This window comes from Lactuca serriola, chromosome 4 (genome assembly GCF_051521515.1).
Source record: "Lactuca serriola cultivar US96UC23 chromosome 4, Lser_US96UC23_V15, whole genome shotgun sequence".
Taxonomy (NCBI): domain Eukaryota; kingdom Viridiplantae; phylum Streptophyta; class Magnoliopsida; order Asterales; family Asteraceae; genus Lactuca; species Lactuca serriola.
In genome coordinates, this window is record NC_136411.1 from 105,002,527 (window position 1) to 105,018,585 (window position 16,059).

Here is a 16,059-nt window from a genome sequence, read left to right on the forward strand (position 1 = left end):
GATAAGAAATGCAGAGATATTTGACTTTCAACTGGTATCAACAACGAATCAAAGAGCATATTCGGTTTGTTACAATACTAATGTTTTATTTTAATAAACTAGATAAATATATTATATTATTATTTTATATTAAACTAAAAAAGCGTTCAATCATATGGTTATTCCTCAATAATCATATCATTTAAAATCGTGAAACGGCAGACGTCAACATATTCTAGAAAACTATATTTTGTTATTTTCTATTTAATATGAAAAAAGAAAAGTAATAAACTACAAGGTTGAGCCTTTCAACGGTTGTCGTGCTCAACGGGACCATAATACATAGTTTGTTTCGCACAACACATTCACAAATCCAAGTTCACAACCATTGCCGATTGGTCAAACAATGGCGGAGAACGACATCGAATACTTAGGCTCCGGCGTCCCGGCGCCACCTCCGATCAACATAATCAACTTTGAAAACTATAGAACCAACAACGACGGCGGCTGGAGTGGCGGCAGTCATAACGAGATAGAGATAGTGGAAGAAGACGAGGAGGAGGAGGAGGAGGATGTTGGTGGTGGTCGATTTGGAGGATTCAGAGTAATGCCGTCGATTACAGAAGAATACGACAGTAGCAACCCGAGTGATTTGTTTTCTTATGATATCAATCGGAATATGAACGACGTCGTATATGTGGTGACTTGGAGAGGGACTGAGGAAATGTCGTCGGCAAGCATGGATGCGCTGCTTTGGACTCTCGGCAACAATCTTAATGACGAGTCCACCATTGTCTATCTGGTCTACGTCTTCCCTGAGATCCGCTTCCTTCCTACTCCTCGTAAGCACACAGTCATATTACTGTTTACTGAATTTTGTTTGCCATTCGATCGTCATCTCCGTTTCAAATCCTACAAAACAATTGATGATTAGTATCATTTCGATACTCATGAACACACATATAATCTGTTTCTCACAATTTATCTATGTTACGAGTATTAAAAAAAAACATGTTTTAAGAGAGTCAAATTAAAATTATAGCTCCATAGATCTAACACCTTGTTGTCATCGATCGATCTAAAAGTAGGTTAGGTTAAAGGAAAACCAATTCTCATGTTCATACACGTTTTCAACATACTGTTGACTGTGATGACAAACCAATTAATAAAATAGGTGGTTAGGTGAATCAGTACTAGTAGGAATACAAGTTTTTGGTGATACACCTTGATGAACTAATTTACGCTAATTTAAATTTAGAGCTCCAAAACTCCATGACCCCTGTTTTTGCTCTCTGGATTCACTTCTATGATTGTTTCTAGTTTGAGACATAGATGCTTTTTTAACCATAACAATGAAGTTATTTAGATGTCAGAAATACTGTTTTTGGTGTGTGTGTCAATGGCCAATGGGACAAAGATTGCGCAAAAATGGACTCGCTTTCCACCTGGTTTGTACAAAAGACATGGATGTCTTTCACTCTTTCTCCATTGATCTGATCAATGAATATAGTCCTAAGAAACTTGACTAGTCTAGTGTAACAAACGCAGCCTAAACACTAAACGGTTTAAGCCAAGATTTTAAAAATTGATGTCAAATGTACAGTGGGAAGGTTACCAATAAGTCAGGCAAACCCAGACCAGAAGGAAAACTTCCTAAATCAAGAAAGAAGGAAGAGAAGTGAATACCTCCAAAAGTTTCTTTCTTTATGCTCTTCTTCAAAGGTCCAAGTTGAAACTGTGCTTATCGAGAGTGACATGGAGGCAAAAGCCATACTTGACCTCATTCCAATTCTAAACATAAGAAAGCTCGTGTTGGGTGCCACCAAATCTACCCTAAGGTGCAAAACCCCTCCAAACCACCTTCTTATGTTTTTATTATATGTATTTATTTATTATTTAGTAATCCTTTTCATGTCCCAATAATAATATAGGAAACTCAAGAGTAGCAGCAAGAAAGGAGGTGGAGGTACTATTGATCAAATACTACATAATGCCCCGGAGTTTTGTGATGTTAAAATCATATGTGAAGGAAAGGAGGTCTCATTGCAAGACCAGTTATCAACTGAGCCATCGTCCCCATCATCCTCAACTGCTCCATCTCCACGTGGAGACACTACTGTCAGCACCCTAAAACCGGTGCCAGTGGGCCAGGGCTATACCATTGGCTTTGTCAGTTGCAGCTGCTTCAAGCTCTAAAATCACAGGACACATCACCATTGGCATCATACGTAAAACACTCTTGTTCTTTTCTTTTCAAAACGCGTAAATACCCTCCTCATCTTTATCACCATAAAAGTTAGCCCATGAAGTAGTTCAATCCAGTCCCATGTAACTCATGTTATGTTGTTGAAGAGGTTGAAGTATGTTTAAGTAAAAAGATTCATATGTTACGTAGATTTAAAAGAAAAACATGTTTGTGGACTCTGATCGGAAGTTTTTGGTAGCATACAACTTAAAGCTTACACGGGCTCACAATTCTCAATTTCTATCCACAGTATTATATATCTAAGAGGTTGTTACATTACAGATGCAATAGATAACGTTGTAGTTCATCATATATTATATGGGAATAATGGAAATGGATCATTATCTTAATGAATTCACTCCCTATAACTTCACAATGACAAGATGCAATGCAATAACAAGACAACAATTACCACTCACAAAGTGTCATATGTAACCGATCCAAAAAAAAAAAAAAAACAAAAAATACAACCATCCTTATCCACCCCAACCGATACACATACACAAACAAACTGTAAAATCCATAGGGGTATTTAGTCCCATCACTAGAAGAAATCAAACTCCAAGTAATTATCCGAACCCGCACCCGCACCCACACCTGCACCTTTTTGGTTAGGAGCAGCCACCGGGGGTACATTAGTCTTTTCACTTGTGGAAGCAACCGGAGCGGTTGCCGAGAACCGTTCAAACTCAACCGGCTTTGGTACATCCGGCGGTGTAGCACACCGGATCAAAGCCCAGTTAACACCTTCAAAGAACGGGTGTTGTTTGATTTCTGTAGCACCTCTTTTGTACGCCAAACGATGTTGAGGCTCTTTCACAAGCAACCCCCGGATGAGATCCCGGGCAGAAAAACTGACCACGGGCGATTCGGGAAACCTCAGAGGCTGCCCGACAACGTTAAACAAAGTTGCCCGATTGCCCGAACCTTTAAACGGGGTTCTACCAAACAACAACTCATACAAAAAGATCCCAAATGTCCACCAATCTACAGCGCTTCCATGGCCTTCGCCTTTAATAATTTCCGGGGCTAAATACTCGTGGGTCCCCACGAATGACATGGATCGGGCGCTAGTGGGCTCCGCCATGAGCTCGGGTAATGGGCTAACTTGGTTGCCTATTTCATTTTTGATTTTGTTTTTTCTTTCTTTTTTGGATTTGCTTGAGAAGAAACGAGGGGAGAAGCAAGAGGTGGGGACCACGCACGAGGGTTGGATACAAGATGGCTCGATGCAAGATGGTTGGACACAGTATACGGTGGACCTACGGAGGGGCTCGTTGTCCATAGATGAGGATTTTACTAAAGTGGGGCTCACAGTGCACCGAAGGGAAAGGTCAAAATCGGAAAGCATTATGTGTCCGTCTTCTCTCACGAGGACATTTTCGGGTTTTAGGTCTCGGTAAACGATCCCGAGCATGTGGAGATATTCCATGGCTAATAGCACTTCCGCTACATAAAATCTACAAAACAATAAATATTTGAGAAAATGATGGAAATGGAATCGAGGGCAAATTTGTAAATGGTTAGGTTTAAATCGAAGAAATAGCAACGTACTTTGATTGATTTGAAAAAAGTAGCTAATTATAGAAATGTTATCCATGTACAAATAAATGAGGATATTTAACACCTTACCTTTCTAGACATTGGAAAAAGGACATTATTTTCTAATTAAGGAAAAAATTGAAGAGTTGGGTGGTCTAGATATAAAAGCCGTGATGCCAAAAATGAAGCAGACATTTAATCTTTCTACACCAATAATCCAACATTTATAGAAAGAAAGTTTCATCTTGATCTTAAACCACAGACAGTCTTCATGTGATAAAAATAGTACAACGATAATAAAAAAAAAAATCCAATGTTTCCTTGTATCCCAAAAGATTATGATAAAAAGAGCTGAATGCAAAAATAGCAACGTACTTTCAATTATTTGTGTATTGTAACATCCTAGGCGATTATAACATTCTACTTTTCTGCAAGCTTGTGTACATGATTTAGGAAGAAATGAAGTAGGATGTTATAATAAACAGATCAACGAAAGTGAGTTGTATTTCTTGCATATAATCTATGCATGAAAATATAACAAGATGGATAAGAAAGAAAGATGCTTACTTGACAGCTTGCTCGGTGAAGTGTTTCCCAGGTTGTCTCTGCCTAAGGGTATGCAAGTCTCCTCCAGGACAAAACTCCATAACCAAACATGAGAACTTATCAGTCTCAAAATGAGTGTATAGAGTAGGAAGAAACGGATGATCCAAAGATTGCAGAATCTCTCTTTCTGTTTGAGCTCGAAGAAGCTTCTTGCGACTTGCTAAAGAGGCTTTATCCATCACTTTCATAGCAAAATACGCTTTAGTCCCGGTCAACTCAGCCAAGTAAACACTCCCAATATCACCACATCCTAATCTTTTCAACAATCTGAAATGAGTTAAACCCAAAGCCCCATCTCTTGCTCGCACCACTTGAATGGCTTCCCACCTCATATCATTTGATTTGTGTGGCTTGTTGATACTGCTACTGAAACTACTACAACTGCTCTCATCACTCACATTGCTGCTTGTACTTCCTCTGCACATACTACTCTTCCCACTCTCCACAAGAGCACTCCCGCTTGTCTTCCCCAAACTGCTGTTTCCATCACTTGCTTTATCTGAAACAGAGCTGTTCTTTACGCTTCCTTTCTCTGCTACTTTCTTTTCTTGATCCATGGAAACATCCGGGACCTTAGCAGTTTCTGATTGAGTAATCAATAGTTTGGAAGCTAGTTTAGCTTCCAAATCATCTCCAAGTACATGCTTTGTGGTGATTTGATCCAAAGATGGTGGCATAGCGCGAGTTTTTGAGGCCATCGGGTGATAATCAGGATCAACAGCTTCTCATGGTGGTAAAGGTTTCCATCAATAGAGTCCAACTCAAGTTATTTTCAGCTCTGTGAACACATTATAAACATATTCAAGTCAACAAAAGCGATTGGGGCTCACAGTAAAGCGTATTTGACTAAAAAGGGAAAGGAAGACTTGGATCGAACGCAATAGACGGACATGGAAGATTCTAGACGAAGCGAATCCAGTCGCAAATTATCACAAACGGTAATCAAAACCTGATCCAGGAGCTAGATCTTAAAATTAGCAAAAACGTAAGAAGGCCAAACATCAATCATGCAACTCGATACTCAAAAAAGTTTGAAATAAATCGATTTAAATCCTGGAAAACGAAGAGAATATTGCTCAGATTGCAAGGACCACCGGCGAAAAGTTGAACAAGTAGTCAATCAAATCAGGAAATTGACAAATGCAGCTGTTAATAGCATCAAATTAGGTTTAACTTGATGAATTAGAAAAAGCTAACCCGATACAACATAGATCCAACAAAATCCAGAAAAAAACAAGATACAGGAAAGCAAATCTACTGAAGCCATTAAAGAAAAACTAAGAAAGAAAGAGGAAAAACCTAAAGTTGAAAGAATCAGGTCCACAAGTTCATTGCTTTGATTTGGGAGCAAAAAGGAAGGAGCAAGTTCTCTTGTTCATGGCATGCTGATGATACCTGTGAAAAGATCGAAGAGAGAGAGAGAGAGAGAGAGAGAGAGAGAGAGAGAGAGAGAATGGGGAAAGTGATGCTTGAGAGTAATAAAATTTGACTGGGCCTCGTCTTCAAGACTATGAATGAAGCAAAAAAGCTATTTTTATTTTGATTTTTTTTTTTATTTTCATTTAGAAAATCAATCAATAATTTAAATTGTTTTTGAGTCCCGAAACAGAAAGGTCCGAACTACGAATCAACATGCTGGACTCTTTCACTCTCGCCTGTCTGCCAAGCCATCAATACAACACAAGCACTCCTCCATGGTAAATTACCAGTTTACCCTCCAACCTGTCTCCTTCACTACACTTCCACTTCACCTTTTGCTCTCCCAATCATATACTTATCTTTACTGTAGAAAATAATAATTAAAATATAAAAAAACTCCTAACTTTATGGGAGTCAAACTTCAATTTTTACACACCTTTGACTCCACACACTACATAGAAAAGATTGATTGATACATGATGCATGCCCATTCAATCATCCTTCTCCACAGAATCTCTCCAATCTTATCTTGAAAATCAATCTTTATTTCTTGAATATATTTAAAGTGTCGTATAGTGTCTATTAAACATTACTATTTTTCTAATCACAACATTTAAAATAAACAGTTAAAATAGTTTTTCGATATGTTTCTTTTTTGACATATTTACACATGCGAGTGTTTGGATATTGTTTATAAGATAGCTAGAGTGACGATAACTGTGTTGGGACTTAACAACATGAGACAGTGTAGACTTGACTTGAGCACTTGGTGGACAGAGGGGAGTAAGGAGTTGTTATCGAAACCAACCATGTGTGAAGGGTGAGGTGAGGGGACCTGAAATAAATGCAATAAGAAAGAAGTATAATGAAGACATGTCCCAATTAATATTAGATCGAATTTGTCATGGTACTATAACAAATTGAAATACAATTGGTCCTAATTGACTAGGATGGGGACAAATTAATTTGTGACATTAAAAAACACATGGTAGGTTTGTGAATTGAGACCAAACAACCATAACTAACTAATAGCGTCGATATGAATTAATTAAGAAACTAATTAAACCCAATTAAGATGACAAACAAACTAAACAAACAAGATTACCAAATCAATTACTCTCAACTCTCATAATGAATATCATAATCCAAATGGAAATGACCAAAAACAAATAGTGAAGTTTGGGAGATGTTTTGTTTTGTTTTGTCACCACGTTGGTTGTCCAAAGCATCTTGTTCATGTCACCATCGTCTCAAGTTGTCATGACTTAACAATAATTTAAGAGTTTTGTGTGTGTGTGTGTGTGTGGACCTTCCCCTCTCTCAATAGACTTTGCCTACTTAAATATTAAATGGTCCAGTTGTTGCATTCATGTATGTCTTCTACTTAAGTTGACCAAGAAATTTCATTTTTTTTAGTAATTGATAAGAGTTTTTTTTACTGTTAGTACGTAGTTCAGTGAATATGACACATCGAGATTGGATTCAATTGAATATTAATTGATTAAATTATTAAACTAGGAAAACAAAAGGTTGGAGGGCAGCTAGGCCATCGGTATCTCGAAGCCTGAAAGAAAGGTTGCCAATCTTTGTTTATTATACGTGGTCCTTAGTTCTCACTTCATTTTAGTTTATCTTTCTATCTATAAATTTTATTGTCCACATGATCATCTGACACGTGGCAGGCATGAAGTCTTATTGGGTAGGCCTCCTTCTAATAAATTATGGTGAACTTGACTTGGGTTAGGTGTATACACAGTAGTTGAAGAATCAAAAGAATATATTCGGCACATTTGCTTACTTTGTATCTTGGGAGTTCAAATTTATATGTTTACCAGTTTTATGTTCCCGAGAATACCCTTGGACCCTAGTATTATTTAAGTACACCTATGGCTGGTCATGGTACAAGATGTGATGGTAATCATATTATATTTATATACATGTACAACCTATTGCCAAGTTTCATGCATGGCTTTCTCTAAATCTTATGTAAATATTTGTTAAAATTAGCGAACATAGACTGTTAAAAGGTTTTAGAGGGAAAAAATTTGAGTACTTCTGTATTTGCAATGTAATATAACAAGAGATAAGATGGAATATATAGACTGTTAGGAAAAGATCGACTAACAAACTCTATGACAACTAATACACTAACATTCCTTGTAATCAAAATGATAGAAGCAATGTGGAAGTTGGGCCATAGATAAGCAAACTGAGTAGAAAGGGAATCCCTTTGTCTATATGCCAACAATTTGAGTATTGTACCAATATAGTTATTAGTGTATTGTATATCGATTTGACACATTCCTATAAATGATTATATATATAACATAGTTATTAATATATCCTACATTGATTTGATATATTCCTATAAATACATATATATGTTGGAGTCTCATATCTCTCCGTAAAAACTTCTTTGGAGAGTAAACTAATAAGGACTTCATATCATATAATAACAAACATTTAAAGATCAATATACAATCATGTCTTGGGTAAAAGCCAACCTTTATGTTTTTTTTTTGTATCATGATATAGTCTAGGATTTACAAGAAGGTAAGTTGCTTCAACATCGTCACACCATCATGTGAGTATAAATATAAACTGAAATTAAGCTAATATATCCATGATAACTAGCATAGTTCTTACTATATATATATATATATATATATATATATATATATATATATATATATATATATATATATATATATATATATATATATATATAGTTTAAGATGCAAGAATAACAAAGAGCATATGAAACAATAACGAGATTTTTGTTGAATTCGTAATATAAATAGAAACTAAATTCATACGATTATTGTAATTGTAATTGTGATACGACTCAACTAACGAAATGCTTATTGATTTTGTAATAGGGCTTCTTGACATAGAATGTAGTAGTAAATCTTGGAAATAATTAAGGAATTAAGCAAGTTAACTATTTTTCTTGATCTCATGTTCATGGGAGATGAAACATAATGTGGGTTTATAAGATTTTTCTATTGATAAGTATTCAAACGAATTAGTGAAAACAAGAGATGGGCCAAGCCTATGTACGCCTACAATAGTTGGGTTGTGGGTGTGAGTTAGCTATTTAGATGCATAAGAAAAACATGAGCTTTTTCCATGTAGTTTTTAACGGTCAAAATCAGTAACACATGTTGGTTTTAATTTAGAAAAAAACATCATAAATGGTCGCTATGGTTTCTCAAAATCTAAAGTTTACTCCTCGTGATTTAAAAACCTCATAGATAGTCCCTATGTTTTCAAAACTTTTGACGATTGGTCTTTATTGCTAACTCCATTAACTTTTCTATCATTTTTCTAATTTATCATATTTTAGTAACAAATCAACTTCAATTTAAATTTTAAAAATACAAAATCATATCCTAATAACATTTTTAAAACATATGATAAAGTATTATGTTTATTATACTTAACAAATTAATTCAAAATTACTTACAATGGACAATACAGTGAATTATTTTTATAACATTTATTATTATTTTTATCTAATATAATAATTTTAAACATACTGATCATGGTTTCTACGGGTCATAACCTAATAAATAATACAATACCCATTTATATAGAGTGAAACTAAATATTTTAGTAAGTTAAAATTGACAAGTGATTTATCTAATTAACTTCAAAACATTTTTTAAAATACTTTAAATCTAATGAATAACTAATCTGTCATTAAAACAGAATAAATCAAAAACTAAAAATAAGTCGAAATTGTCAAAAAAATATAAATTAAGAGTGTAAACAGTCAGCAGCCGATAGCAAACCGCTTCCATCCATATAAAACGGCCTTCCAAATCCAATTTCAAATGGATCAAAATTTATACACGTTGGATATAGAGTTTCTTTCTATCCGTCTTTATCTTTTTTCCGCTTCGTTAATAAAACACCACACTAGTTATAAGTTATACTCACATCATTACTACTAGTACTAGAGCGGTTCCACTATGGTGCCCATACGACACCGGCAACCTCTGTTTTTTTCGAACGCAATGTAAAAATTTTCGTTTTTCTACCATTGTGCCATTACGTAAAAAAAATGTGACACCGGCAAACCTACTATAAAATCTTGTATTCGTCCTTGATTAGTACACAAATATATGCATAAAGAGGAGGAAAAAAGAATAAATTACACAAATCGCCCATCGTATAGGTGTTAAAAAGTGCGTTCGGTCCTTATTTTTAAAAATTAACTTGGACAATCCCTTAAATTGTAAGATGTTGCACGCTTAGTCTCTAACAACATAAAATGACTATATTGTCTTTTTCAAATTCTTTTTCAATTATTTTAATGTTTTTGATTAATTTTTATTTTTAAAAAATATTTTTATTTAATGAAATGGTAGTGTCCCCCATCAGATACACTCTTACCCCTTGTCATCTCTCTACCTCACACACATACACACACACATCTCTTTCGTTTGACTCATCTTTCAACTGCCATTAAACCCCTCCCACACCTTTCCTCCCCAAAGATCCAACAACACCCAAAAAACTCATGAACCTGAAATTAGAATCAAACATAAACCTTAAAAAATAAATCCAATATATGCAAATCAAACCTAACTATGTCCTAAATCTTCAAATCATAACCCACCACTCAAGGAACTTGAAAATCACCCTGAATCTTGCTGTTGTCGAAGAACCTGAAAAATTAAACCATAATCTTGTCGACAACCACCAGCTCGAGGAACCTGACTTCTAAGGGGTTTCTTGATGGTCGTCGGAGTATGATGATGAGGGTGAGATTATGGTCGCCTAATGGTCACCGGAGGTTGCTGACATATGATGTGAGTGATGCACATAGAAAGAGAAGGTGATCGGTCCACCACTGATGGTGGTCTATCGTTGTTGCCTCTCATTTTTCCGGGAAGAGGGTAGCGGATCTACACTCGTCTCCAAGCTTCTACATGATCGTTCAAATTTGCACTCCAACAAGAGGCTAGATCCTCTGACAGTGCTGATGATGGAGCGACGACAAGTGGTGTTCAAAGGGGGGTGGTTTTCGGTTGGTGTGTGTGCAGGAGGGTGACGATTTACAGGTAGAGACGACGAAGAAGGTGCAAAGACGACGATTTACAGGTGGTACTCATAAGATACTTTTTTTTTGTGCCCCCAATATCTCTGACGACGGCTGTGATCGGAGAAGATGTGTTTTTCTGGCGACCGAATCTCTCAAGATGATGAACTAGTGAGAATATTGAAGGGTGGTATGGAGTTAGGGTAAAAGATAAATGCTTTTGGTGGTGGACTCGTTTTTTGTTTTTTTTTTCTTTTAAATTGTTAATAACAAACAAATCAAAAAATATATATTAAAAAAAATATAAAGGATAAAATAGTCATTTTATGTTGGTCAGGGACGATCCGAGTGAGAATAAAACATTGTAGGGACGGTCCGAGTTCAATTTTTAAAATAGAGACTAAACGTGCAATTTAACACTTGAACGATGGACGAATCATACACTTGAACTATGGACGAATCATGTAATTTATAAAAAAAATAAAAAAAAAAAAAAAAAAAAAAACCGGGCCTTTCGTTTGACTTTCTTCAACCAATTGTTGGATCAAAGCCTCAAAGGCTTTAGACGATCTTTCTTTTCTTTGGTTTCAATTACCAAGAATAATGGCCCAAAGAAGACCACGTATTTTTAAGCCTTAAAAAGAAAATCGACTAAAATTCTAGAGTTGTAAGGATTGGGTTGTGTGTTTGATCCAGAAACAAATAGCCTTTTTTCTTATGGGTTACTGAAATGAATTTAGTTAAATACGAAAAAAGGGCCTTTTTTTTTTTGCTCAAGTTGTACATGATGCCGGTGGATTTGAATGTGTTTGATTGCTACCTTGTCGACATATGAACGACAGATTGACACAGATGCAGACTGCTGCAGTGCATGTACGTGTACGTGTTTTCCTGAAAACAATCCACCGTTCCTCTACTTGCTCATATAAGTCAAAACTCCACCTTCCATTTTCTTCCATATTATCTACATCGGGGAAAATCAAGTAATCAACTCACCCATGGCCCCTGCCTCTTGCTAAATGCTAACCTGACCTTCATCCATCTTACAATAAAACCTATATCAGTAAGAATTTATTAAAAAAAAAAAAAAAAAAAAAAAGACATGGTGTCTTCATAAAATTCTACATAAATCTCTTATGTGTGTGATCATAAAATTCGAGATATATATATATATATATATATATATATATATATATATATATATATATATATATATATATATATATATATATATATATATATATATATATATATATATATATATATATATATATATATATATATAGGTAACGATTATATAAGATATGTTGATTTGTTTGGATACCACTTGTGGTTGTGCCTTTTCGAAATGGACACTCTAAGATAGAAGTTGAAATTTCTCTCTCGCCTGCTTCTATTATTAGATGATTTCACATTAGAAAGTCAAATAAAAATCAAAAGTCGGATACCGGATCTAACCCTAAGTTTCTGTTAAGATATCAAAGATCTATCTTCTCTAAATTCAACAAAATACCTATGACAGAAACAGGCATATATGTATCATATCATCATATCATTATATCATTATCATTATCATACATACTTATAAAGCTAGCATTTTTTCTTAAATCTCATGCATTTGAAACCTCTTTTTTTAACTTTCTTAAACCACATTCATTTGAAACCTCTTTTTTTAACTAATACAACTAAAAAGTTTTCTTAATTATGATTTAACACTCAAAAGTTTTATAACTTATATTATGTTTAATTAACATTTAGTGAAAAATTTACTATAAAAAGGCCAATCTTTTGTGTCTTTTGTGAAATATAAAATCTTACATATAAGAAGGATTTGAAGATATTGTAAATCAAAAGTTTTCATATAGTTGAAGAATTCACGATCCAAATATGATGATTTGAATAAATGGGTTATGTCGCATCAATGATAATTGTAATATGATTTTTTTTTCTTTCAACCAAAACAAATGAAGCTTTTCTATTCTTTCTTTATATTCAGTTTCTCATTTAATCTTTATATGTGATTTGTGTGTATTACTCAATCTTGAATGTGACTCTCCAAACATCAATGTTTTGCTTCGAATATCTTTCTGATTTTTCTTTTTCAAGAAAAATATTTTGATTGCAGGTTAGTGAAGAATTGTTATCAAGTTTGTATGGTTGAACGGTGTTAAATGACGAAAGAAGATTCATAGTATAGATATAGGTTTTTTTGTTTGAGCAAAGTTGACAAATGTTAGTTTTTTCTTTTGATTTAAATGTATGTTTATGAAACATCTTTATTTATATATTCAACCACTCAATGTTCTTATTTATTTGATTGTAGTTTTTCTATTTTGATTATGTTTATTTTCTATTATTTTTTTTGTTGGGTTATCCTACACAACATATTTAAAAGACAATATTTAAAAGATAACATAATTTTGAACGTTTGATATGTAATTATAATAGACTTATCATGATATGTTCTTCATATGAAAGTAATTTATCCATATTACTACGACAAGAATTACATATCACATTTACGAAAATATATATATATATATATATATATATTATATGTGATTTGTTTAACATGTATATGCACCTATGTATGTTATAAATTTATAATTAAATATCTTTATGTCTAATAATTGAAGAGATTAAAATGATGCATCAAAACCAATTATCTAGACGAATATAATAATAATAATAATAATAATAATAATAATAATAATAATAATAATAATAAATATACATTTCCAAGTACCACATTCATTTGAAACTCACACTAAAACTCACGAGTTTTATAATTTATGTATATTTATTAGTTAAAACTAAAGAGTTTTTAACTTATGATTATTAATTAGTAATTACTAATAACTTTTTATTTTCCTTTCTTTTATAAGGTTGTAAAGTTTTGCTCATTAAAAACATTAATGTTTTTAAAGCGATTTGTGATTTAAATATGAAGAGTTAATATAATGTTATAATAGATGTTTTAGTGTTTTTATATTATTAAAAGTTATAGCGTTTATTTTTCATATTTTTTAATATTCGTTGTATATATATCTTTTTTAATACAAATGTTATAATAGATGTTATTCTATTTTTATGTTACTAAAAGTTGCAGTTCATATTTTTGTTTATACGTTTTGTTACCCATTATATTATCATTCATTTGATATATAATTTACACAATTTTAAACGGTTTATAAAATTATCAAATAATTGTATATATCACAATGACTTAAAAGTTAAACTACAATGTTTAATAAAACTAATATGTTAACTATATGTTTGCTTTACTACTAACATTTTGTTTCAAAGTAGAAATATTAAATAATAATTTTGTAAAAGTTATTATTTTAACTATATAATTCTATTCTCGCGCAACGCGTGAGGATTCACCTAGTATACTTATAAAACTTGCATTTTTTCTTGAATCACATTCATTTGAAACTCTCATGCATTTTCTCTTTTCACCACATTCGTTTGAAACTCCCATGACTTTTCAATTTCTTTATAATAATTATTATAAGTTGGTTAATAAGGTTAAATAAATATAAAACCTAAAGTGTAATCATATATAAACTAAATTTAAATATTAAAAAAATATATTTTCTTCTACTTATAAAGTTTGTTTTTAACTTTTAACATATTATACTTAATTTAATAGGTCTAATATGTTGTATGTAAACCATTATCGTTTTAAAGTTGCAACTTTTGATCAATTTGTATAAAATACTTAAATTGTTAATTTAAATATAACCTTACAGGATCAACGTAAATATAAAATTTAGTTTAACCTAAACAACCCAAAGAATATTTTGTAAATAGTTAAAAGTGATAAATTGTAGTGTCTTTCTAATAATGATTATCAATTGGTTAATAAGGTTAAATAAATATCAAACCTAAAGTGTAATAAAAAATAAATTAAATTTCAATATTAAAATAATATTTTTACTTCTACTTATAAAGTTACGTCTTTAACTTTTAACATATTGTACTTAATTTATTAGATTTAATATGTTGTTGTATGTAAACCATTATCGTTTTAAAGCTACAACTTTTGAACTGGATGGACAAAATACTTAAATTGTTAATTTAAATATAACATTACATGATCAACTTCAATATAAATTTCAATTTCACTTAAAAAAACCTAAAGAATATTTTGTGAATAGTGAAAAGTGATAAATTATAGTGCTAAATACAAAAACTAAATTGTAATATCAATTCACTAAAATATTTCCTAAAGATATTTTTATAATCGTTAAAAGTTTTGAAATAAGTAGCTTAACATAACTTACAATAACAATAGTTAAAAATAACTCTATATAAATGATTATATTGTTACCTTTAAAATAAAATAAAAATTGTTTGATGTTTTAAATAATTACGCTGATAGAAATTAAAACGTTAAGCAAAATAAATTTTAAAAGTGAATTAACAATAACAACAACTATAAATAATATTAAACCATATATTATATTTAGCAACGCGCGAGTATTCGCCTAGTTATATTATAAAGGAAGCATTTTTCCTTTCACAACATTCATTTGAAACTCTCATGTAATTTTACTTTCATCATATTCACTTGAAACTCCCAGGACTTTTCAATTTCTTTTTAATAATAATTATAAGTTGGTTAGTAAGGTTAAATAAATATCAAACCTAAAGTGTAATCATATATAAACTAAATTTCAATATTAAAATAATATATTTACTTTTACTTGTAAAGTTATGTTTTTTAACTTTTAACATATTATATTTAATTTATTAGTTTTAATATATTGTTAAATGTAAACCATTATCATTTTAAAGATAAAATTTTGGAACAACTTGTATAAAATACTTAAATTATTAATTTAAATATTACATTACAGGGTCAACTTAAATATAAATTTTAGTTTAACTTAAATAACCTAAAAAATATTTTGTAAATACCTAAAAGTGATAAATTGTAGTGTCTTTCTAATAATAATTATAAGTTGGTTAATAAGGTTAAATAAATATCAAACCAAAAGTGTAATCATAAATAAACTTTCAATTTTAAAATAATATATTTCTTTTACTTATAAAGTTATGTCTTTAACTTTTAACATATTATACTTAATTTATTAGATTTAAAAATGTTGTTGTATGTAAACCATTATCAGTTTAAAGCTACAATTTTCGAACAGTTTGAAAAAAATACTTAAATATTAATTTAAATATAACATTACAATGTCAACTTAAATAT

General features: G+C 31.8%; 2 protein-coding genes across 2 annotated transcripts; one reads left to right on the plus strand and one right to left on the minus strand.

The window, feature by feature from the left end:
- The first annotated feature begins 280 nt into the window (after positions 1 to 280).
- Positions 281 to 2,412, plus strand: LOC145102227 (Adenine nucleotide alpha hydrolases-like superfamily protein). The gene is made up of 3 exons (XM_079039605.1): positions 281 to 821; positions 1,583 to 1,817; positions 1,911 to 2,412. The coding sequence occupies exons 1-3, from the start codon at positions 386 to 388 to the stop codon at positions 2,173 to 2,175; spliced, it is 936 nt and encodes a 311-aa protein (XP_078895731.1). The 5' UTR covers positions 281 to 385; the 3' UTR covers positions 2,176 to 2,412.
- A 137-nt stretch (positions 2,413 to 2,549) lies between these two features.
- Positions 2,550 to 5,810, minus strand: D6PKL2 (D6 protein kinase like 2). The gene is made up of 3 exons (XM_079039604.1): positions 5,672 to 5,810; positions 4,334 to 5,150; positions 2,550 to 3,684 (listed from the first exon to the last, which is right to left on the minus strand). The coding sequence occupies exons 2-3, from the start codon at positions 5,068 to 5,070 to the stop codon at positions 2,769 to 2,771; spliced, it is 1,653 nt and encodes a 550-aa protein (XP_078895730.1). The 5' UTR covers positions 5,071 to 5,150; positions 5,672 to 5,810; the 3' UTR covers positions 2,550 to 2,768.
- Between the last annotated feature and the right edge of the window lie 10,249 nt (positions 5,811 to 16,059).

What these genes read in the sequence shown, in the direction of transcription:
- LOC145102227 (XM_079039605.1), top strand. Translation starts at nt 386, where the DNA reads ATGGCGGAGAACGACATCGAATACTTAGGCTCCGGCGTCCCGGCGCCA. An exon ending in CCGCTTCCTTCCTACTCCTC is followed by an intron (nt 822 to 1,582) that starts GTAAGCACACAG and finishes TCAAATGTACAG; the next exon opens with TGGGAAGGTTACCAATAAGT. An exon ending in GCCACCAAATCTACCCTAAG is followed by an intron (nt 1,818 to 1,910) that starts GTGCAAAACCCC and finishes ATAATAATATAG; the next exon opens with GAAACTCAAGAGTAGCAGCA.
- D6PKL2 (XM_079039604.1), bottom strand. Translation starts at nt 5,070, where the DNA reads ATGGCCTCAAAAACTCGCGCTATGCCACCATCTTTGGATCAAATCACC. An exon ending in TTCACCGAGCAAGCTGTCAA is followed by an intron (nt 3,685 to 4,333) that starts GTAAGCATCTTT and finishes ATTGTTTTGTAG; the next exon opens with ATTTTATGTAGCGGAAGTGC.